Raw genomic sequence first — 8,654 nt, forward strand, 5'->3', positions numbered from 1 at the left:
ATTGATTGTAGTTAAATGGAGACAAGCTGTGTCAACAATGTGAGTTTTTTTTTGTAGGAACGAAAATTATGATACAAAATCCGTTTCAGCCATTCTTTCTCCGAAACCACGAATGTAATGTCGGGATCGGAATTCCAAAGTGTTTTTCATACCTCGTCGTTTTATTTAATTACTTATCCGTCACAAAATGGCGTCAAATGGCTACTTTATACTTATGGCTCCTCTACACGATGGGCCAGCGCCGGCCACTCCAAGGGACGCAGTCATGCGGTAGAATGAGATAGCAATATCACTTGCTACCTCTAACGCATAAATGCGTCCCTTGGAGTGGCCGGCGCTGGCCCATCGTGTAGAGGAGCCATTAGATACGGCGACACGGACATGCATATAATATAATTGCTTTCTGATAATTCATTTTTTTTACAATATAAAGCGTTATCTATCTTTTTAAGCATTTATGCAATAAAGCTGTTGGGTGTTTGTCAGGAACAAAACGGGCTATCGGCTCCACACAACGCGTGATCGATCATAATGGACGTGGACCTGCTTCGTTTACTAGGCAAGTTTACTTGAATGAGCTTTCGGTCGAGTCGAGCGCTACGTATTATTTAGTTGTAAATGAAGGATGAACAGGCACCTTCTGGGCAGGCTCGCTCCATCGTAGGCCACGTCTTCGCCTCGGCTAGTCTGTGGCCATGAGTAAGCCCATTAATTATAAAAAAAAGGTACTCGTACTTATTCAACTCATCATTTGCACTGCACATGATTGCTCTATTCATTTACATATACTGAGTATAACTTCATTTACACTACATTTTAAGTTACAATATTAGATTCAATCAATCCATGGGTTTTATTTGATAAATAAACCGTAGCGTACTTATTATTTACAACCTCATTAGGTTTAAAAAAAACTAAGGCAGCAAACACCGGATCATATCTGTTCATAGAAATAAGTACGTAACGTTTAGTTACTTGAACAACGTGAACAGACTTAACAGCTTATAGCTTGTTTTATAAAGGCAGGATTTAAAGGAAATTTCCGTCGAAGATTGATAGCTATGCTAGAGCGAATGGAACTGATCTTATCTGTATTTTAAAATGTCTGAATTGCGATTCACATAATATATTGTTCCGACTATACTCAAGGTAATTTTCCCAAGTTTGCTGCATTCAATCTTGTTGGCATTTTAAAATGGATTTAGACAAAAGTCATTTCTTCAACAAACAACTAATATATGGGTTTAAGAATCTGTTGGTAATTGAATCCCGTGAGCGAAGGCCATTGTTTATTAGGTTTAAATACTTATAAACGGGCTGATAATGACCGGGCGATATTTCGGAGCTACCTGATACCCACGACATAGCAACGCCGTAATATGTGGTTCCTGAACACATCATAGAGAGCTAATAGTAGTAGATAAAGCAGTGCTGTATATAACTAAATATTAATTAAAACCCTAGTGGAAACAATACTTAAACCCTGCTTAAACCCTAATCAAAACTCACTTCGGTCGTTTCATAAACCTACACATGTATTTTAAAGCATTTAATTATGTAGCAGTCACATAAACTACTACTACCTTACCTTTACCTTAGTAGGAAACTAATATAATAAGATTAAAATGATATGGCATAATGTTATGCCGGCACAACTATACTACGGAGAGTAACCCTACTCTCCGTAGTATAGTTGTGCCGGTGTTCGATACGGAGAGTACCCACTCTCCGTATCGAAAACTAACTAATCATTTTCCTAAATATTATTTAGCGTCCATACATTGTTTGCTTTGTATACAGGCGGCTAATTGCCAGAGCACTCAACTTGTATGGAGAATAAATATTTGCGGCGCGGTTTTGACTAATTTTGTTGTGCTGTTAATTGTTCGCTAATATTGTTTGTACTAAGTGGAGAGACGACACGATTTACTACAGTATGAATAAAATTGTTTTACAAACATGTACTTTCTCTACGGAGGTGGTCTTCTGATATTTAAATATTCTGCATTTTAAATTCATCTAAGGCACCAGAATGGGACGTTAACTAGTAAATGCCAAAGTATAGGTACAAGGAATACTTAATAACAGAAGGTAGCACATAAAGCTATATTTACTAGCCTAACCTTTTAACCTAACCTAACTATGGCCAGAAGCCATACAGCCGTATTCGAACTTTAAGATACGTCAAATACTAGAGATTGAAACGATATGGATTGGATATGTCAGTGTCAAACAAGTGTCAAAAGTGACGCGTTTGTTTGAAGAAACGTCACTTTTGACATTTGTTTGACACTGACATATCCAATCCATATCGATTCAATCTCTAGTATTTGACGTATCTTAAAGTTCGAATATGGCCGATAGTTAGGTTTAAGTTGACGATATAGGTACCTACCAGGTGCGTTGTTCAATACTCGGGCACAAAATAATTATTTACAGTACATATGATGTTATGTAATTAGCACAATACTAGTGCGGTAAGTAATTAGCACAATACGTGCCTATGTCAAATAGGGCCATATGTACTGTAAAACGTTGTACACTACACGTGCAAAAAGTTAATTCGCATTTCCTACTTTTCGCATTTGTATCGTAATGCACTATTGTGGTTCATAAAGGAGTTTGAAGCCTAAATAACCAGCACTGTAAGGATGTAGAGGTAACTTTAAATGTATGTATAGTGATCGTCAAATAACTTAGTCCTTATAATAATGTCATAAAGTAAAAGATTCGTAAAGTTCCTTTTTTTCCACTTTAACTGCGACTTTCGCATTAAGATCCTTATCCGGTCACGAAGTTCTATTAGATGCTGGTCCGTCGTCCACCCTTATCTCACAAACTTTTATTAAGTTCTACGAGAAGTAATTAGGACTGGAAGCCACTATGTAAGTATAAAGATTTCAGTCCTAGAGAAACTTGTATAGCAGGGGTTGGTAAACTTTTATGAAAAAAATCTAACCGCACTAGAAATCATCAGGCTTCGGGATTTTCTAAGTGCTATCTACTGTATATGATTCCAAAATAAATTGGCAATGATTTAAAATACTTCAATAATATTTTTTATGGAGCGCAGCATTTTAGGTGTTAAACTAACTGATCGCATTAGAAACACCACGCTGCGCTCTAAAACCCGCATTGCTGACGTAGGCGAGAAAACCGCTAGGCTCAAATGGGACTGGGCACTGGGCAGGTCACGTCTACCGCATGCATCCGGAGAGGTGGGCTAGCTTAGCCACCAAGTGGGTGCCGGTAGAGGGATGTGGACGGGGTAGACTCAAACGGAGATGGCGGGATGACCTGGACAACTTCCTGACAACTGGCCGGAGGAAACACCAAATCGGGAGTCGTGGAAATCAAGGGGAGAGGCCTTTCCCCAGCAGTGGGACACTCATATAGGCTAATAAAATTATTTTTTTATGAACAGATAGCTCGGTCCGTGGATCGCTGCGTTGGCCAAGGCCACCCAGAGTAGTTAATATGAGTCTCCCTGAACGCGAGTTTTCCAATTTCCACAGTTCCAAAACCTGAAAAATCACGTAGTAATAAAAACGAGACCTGACAGTATTGCAACGTCATGTACGATTTTGGCTCGTCAAAGGCGTCCATCACGAACTGTGCTCGGTGACTCAGGAAATCTGCGCTGTCATTTTATTGACAAATGTAGGCACGAATCAATTTATCGATCCGTTATATGTATTTTTAAATCTTATCATCTAATTGCTGCTTACCTCTGTAACTATCAATTACCTTGCTCATACTTCCATGCATTGTAATCATAAATTTAGTTATGTTTACCGTAAGAAAATCGAGTTAGAATTGTATTATAGTCAAGAATGGAATAAGTCAATAGCACAAGACAGGAGAATTTAAAATTACCCATTAAAATAATCTATTCAAGCAGTCAAATCAGCTTTTTTTCAATTTACGTGAGTTTTGCAATTACGTGCCTTGCCGGCATTTTCAAATCATTATTGAAGATCATAATTAGCCTCGCCTAAGTATACCGCAATTATCATTCGGTTAGTGTTAAAATAAAATGTGCCCCATTAGCAACATAGAACACCAGAAAGATTTCACCATATTTTATACAATAGAAGAGTCCATTTTTCACAACTTTTCCCCAGTGACTGTAGTCTACATACAAAGATTGAAATGTCGGAAATAAATCATATCCCTTCTGCTTTTATTCGGGGACAGGTAAAGAACACCGCGTAATGGGACGCTTTCCAACCGGGTCCTAGAAAATAGGGCTCACAGACCGAATAAAAATGTAAAAAATATCGTTTTAGTTCGTATCTGATACGTATAGGGCCGAGGAGACGAGTGACACGAACGTTGGTTTATAGCACACTGTTTTATTGACGTAAGTAAGATGGATCGTGGGCGCAGCCACACACACATGCATAGGTAGTTGCATACATATACAACATCCCTCCCTCTAAATTACTAACTAATATCCTAAAAATATTTCTTAAAATCTACATTTAATTTTGAACGGCGTCGTAATCTGTTCCGCGCATCTGAGCGCACACATTGTGTACTTTGTTGCTCAGCCTCAGTGGGGACCATCTCTGTGTCTGTGTCTTCAGAGCTATCCGTAAAAGATTCCGCTTCTTGAAACTCTGCGTCACTTGGCACTGACCCTTTCCCCTCCCGCGAGAGCTCTGGAGTGTCACCAGACGGCGACGACGGATCTGGAGGGGGAACACTGCCTCCATCAGTCGTTGGCGGAGACGGAGTCGGCGGGGGCGGCGGTAGCGGCGACAGCGGTAGCGGCGGCGGCGGCGACGGCGGCAGCGACGGCGGCGGAGGCGTCGGCTGCAGCGACGGCGGCGGCGGCAGCGGCGGAGGCGTCAGCAGCGGCGACGGCGGCGGAGGCGTCGGCGGCGATGGCGGAGGCGGGTCTGCAGATGGTAAGTACTCATCCAAATCCGTTAAACTTTGGTCCCCTGGGCTGTCATCCGCTATGGTACCATTGATTTTAATTATTTGATTTTTATGTTTTTTGATAATAATATCTGTATAATAGTCTTTGATTAAATACAAAACTTTGCCAATCCTTTTATCGATTGTCCCTTTGCACCAGTTAAATTGAGACTTGTTGACATACTTTTTGTAAAGTATTAACTCGCCTTTTTTAAAATTACGTGACTCGTATTCTTTACATGGTGAACACTGTTGAATTTTTACAGGTTTATTAATCACGGACTCGGCAGATGATAAGGGCGATAACTCCGAGGATGGATTCGACACATCAAGTCTACATCTTATTTTATGACCAAATACTAACTGTGACGGAGCGCAGCCCGTGGTTGAATGTATTGAATTGCGATAATCCATTAAATATCTTAATAAGAGTAACCGCCTCTGTCTATCATTTTTACCCGTTAACATGCTCGACTTAATACCTTTTTTTGTGATCTTAACAAAACTCTCGGCTTGGCCGTTACTGGCGGGATGGTAGGCTGGTGACGTAATATGTTTTATGTCGTTAAGGTCACAAAATCTAGTAAATTCTTGCGAGCAAAAAGCAGTACCATTGTCACTTACTATTGTTTTTGGTAACCCGAATCTGGAAATAAAGTCGCATAACTTGTCTACTACGGCCGTAGATGTCGTACTAACCATGGGATATACCTCAAGCCATTTACTATAAGTATCTACGATTACTAAATACGTATGGCCATATAGCGGCCCGAGGAAATCAATGTGTAACCTTTCAAAACAACGCGCAGTCTGGGGCCACGGCGCCGGCGGCGCGCGGGGCGGGGACGGCCGCAACTGCTGGCACACCTCACACGAACCCAAAAACGTCTCCAAAGCCCTGTCAATCCCTGGAAACCAGAACCGAGCCCGAGCCTCTGCTTTAGTTTTAACTATTCCTAGATGTGACGTATGCAGTTCTGCCAGAACTTTATCGCGAAGCGACTGTGGAACTACCGCTTTGTGACCCCGCATAATAATACCATTTTCTACAGCTAACTGAGTTCTACATAAATAGTAAGGCTTCAGACGCACATCGGTAATTTTATTCGGCCAACCATTGAGGATATACCTACTTACGATATTTAATATCGCATCTGTCTGGGTACCTATCTGTAATTCATTTAGAGTTAATGGTTTTGCCCCGTCTGCAACAAAACAAACATATGCGGCCTTATCACTATCGGCGAGTGCTGGCTCCGCGCCCCGCCCGCGCTCCCCCGGCAGGCTTGCCCGAGACAAAAAGTCTGCACTATTGTCCGCACTACGCACATATTCTATTGTGTAATTATAACCGCTGAGAAATAATGCATATCTTTGTAAACGATTCGCTGAGACCTCGGGGATGCCTTTGTAGGGCCCAAATATTGAAGTTAAGGGCTTGTGGTCCGTTCTCAATACAAACGGCTCTGCCCTACCGTACAAATACTGATGGAAGCGTCGCACTGCATATATTATTGCGGTCGCTTCCCGCTGTATTTGCGCGTACCTTTTTTCAGCGGGGTTTAGAGTGCGCGAGGCAAATGCGACCGGCCGCTCGACTCCGTCCGAATCTAATTGTGACAAAATAGCCCCAAGGCCACTAGGTGATGCATCACAGATCAAAAAAAGTTTTGCTTTAGGGTTAAAGTGTGTAAGAACCTGATCAGACACCAGATGTCTTTTAATTTTGTTAAAAGCGTCGTTATGCAACGCTGACCACTCCCATTTTGTATTCTTTTTAAGTAGGTCATATAATGGACTGAGTATAGTCGAGGCGCCCGGAACAAAATTTCGGTAGTAGTTACTTAGCCCTAAGAATGATTGTAACTGACTAATGTTTGTTGGCACCGGTGCTTCAACTATGGCTTTAATTTTCTCTGGTGATTTTTTTAAACCTTCTTTATTTATTATATAGCCTAAATAGCTAATCTCGTCCTTAAAAAACTCACATTTATCCCGTTGCAATACCAGTCCCGCATCTTGTAGTCTTTGCAACACTACCTTTAACCTGGCCTGGTGCTGGGCGGCGTCGGCGCCCGTGATGAGCACGTCGTCGAGCAGGCACAGCACGCCGTCGAGGCCTGCGAGCACGCATTCCATGGCTCGCTGAAATATCGCTGGCGCAGACGCCAGCCCAAAAACGAGACGTGTAAAGCGAAATAATCCACGGTGCGTGTTTATGCAAGTCAACCTTTGTGAGTCTTCGTCTAGTTCGAACTGGTTATATGCCATGGACAGATCTAACTTTGTGAACGTTTTCCCCCCGTGTAACTTTGAAAACAGTTCGTTTATTGTAGGCAGCGGATATTGATCGATAAGTAGCTGTTTATTTATGCTGACGGAATAATCTGCACATAAACGCACTGAACCATTTTTCTTTAAAACTGGCACTACAGGTGAGGCATACTCGGAATGATCAACTGGCTTCAGAACCCCTAAATTGACAAGCCTATCAATTTCTTTGCTAACGGTATCGCGTAATGCGAACGCTACCGGCCGCGCTCTAAAAAAAACAGGTTTTGCGTCCTCTTTAAGCCTTAAGTTGACCTTATACTTATTGAATAACCCTAAATTACCTGGAAATAATTTGGGATACTGTTTCTCTAAGTCAGTGCTACCTATAAGTAATTTATCATTACAATAATGCACCGTTTGCACAGGTGTAAGTTGCAATCTAAACAAAGCAATAAAATCTCTGCCTAGCAACGGCGGGCCGTCGTCGTTAACAACATACACGTTCAATGCGCGAGTGCTACCCGCGTATTCTACTGTCGATCGTGCACTACCCTTACATTGTAGATGTTGGCCTGAATAAGTGACTAATCTTTTTTTTGTAGGTAACAATGGTACATCTTTAAAATGCATTTTGTACGTAATGTAAGAAACAACGGTCACCGCAGAACCAGTGTCGATTTCAAATTTTAACTTTCGACCATTTATTTTCACCGTTTCAACCATAGGCTCACCCCGGAAAGAACGAATGTAATATAACTTACCATCGTCGTCGTTATCGCCCTGACAATCCGCCGATACATTAACGTAATTTACGCTAGTGCACATCTTACGGAGATGCCCTTTTTTATTACACTTTTTACATGTAAACTTAGCGAAACGACACTGTGACGCACTATGGTTGGTGTAGCCGCACACCGAACACTTCACCTTTGCACTTCCCTCGTTTTTACCACCGCGCGTGATCTTAAATAACTCGGAGGCCGACGATTCCGTCGATCCCGGAGTAACGGCAGCGGCGCCGGCGCCGGCGCCGGCCACGGCCGCGCCTGCCCGCGCGCGACGAATGTTTTCCGCGAGTTCTACCGCCTTCGCTAACGTTAACGCGGATAAATCTTGAGCATACAATTTTTCTTTTTCCCTGCCCGGCAGCATCCCCATAACGAAACGGTCACGTAATGCTTCTTCTACGTTTTTAAACGCACAATGCACTGACAGTCCTCGCAGTCTAGCCGCCCACTGTGGGTATGACTCCTCTCGTTGCTGCGTTGCAGAGTAAAAGTTATGCCGCTCGCCGAACCCGGTTAACTTGGGAGTGAAATGGTCGTCCAGTAATTTTAATATGTCCTCGTACGGCACTTCTTGGACATCTTTGGGCAACGCCAAATGCGCTGCGAGCTCGTACGAGCTCTCATTGAGTGCGCTTAACAAAATCGCTCGTCGTTTTTGTCCCTGTG

At 42.4% G+C, this 8,654-nt stretch overlaps 1 protein-coding gene across 1 annotated transcript; it reads right to left on the reverse strand.

Annotated features, from left to right (window-relative positions):
* Positions 1-4,458: 4,458 nt before the first annotated feature.
* On the reverse strand, positions 4,459-8,373 carry LOC134655466 (uncharacterized protein K02A2.6-like). Its single transcript, XM_063510933.1, has one exon. It carries the CDS (start codon positions 8,356-8,358, stop codon positions 4,459-4,461), a length of 3,900 nt encoding a protein of 1,299 aa, XP_063367003.1. The 5' UTR covers positions 8,359-8,373.
* Positions 8,374-8,654: the final 281 nt, after the last annotated feature.

Source organism: Cydia amplana, chromosome 2 (assembly GCF_948474715.1).
Source record: "Cydia amplana chromosome 2, ilCydAmpl1.1, whole genome shotgun sequence".
Classification (NCBI taxonomy): domain Eukaryota; kingdom Metazoa; phylum Arthropoda; class Insecta; order Lepidoptera; family Tortricidae; genus Cydia; species Cydia amplana.

Bases quoted from the DNA above. Each gene is read 5' to 3' on its own strand.
- LOC134655466 (XM_063510933.1), bottom strand. From the start codon at position 8,358: ATGGGGATGCTGCCGGGCAGGGAAAAAGAAAAATTGTATGCTCAAGAT.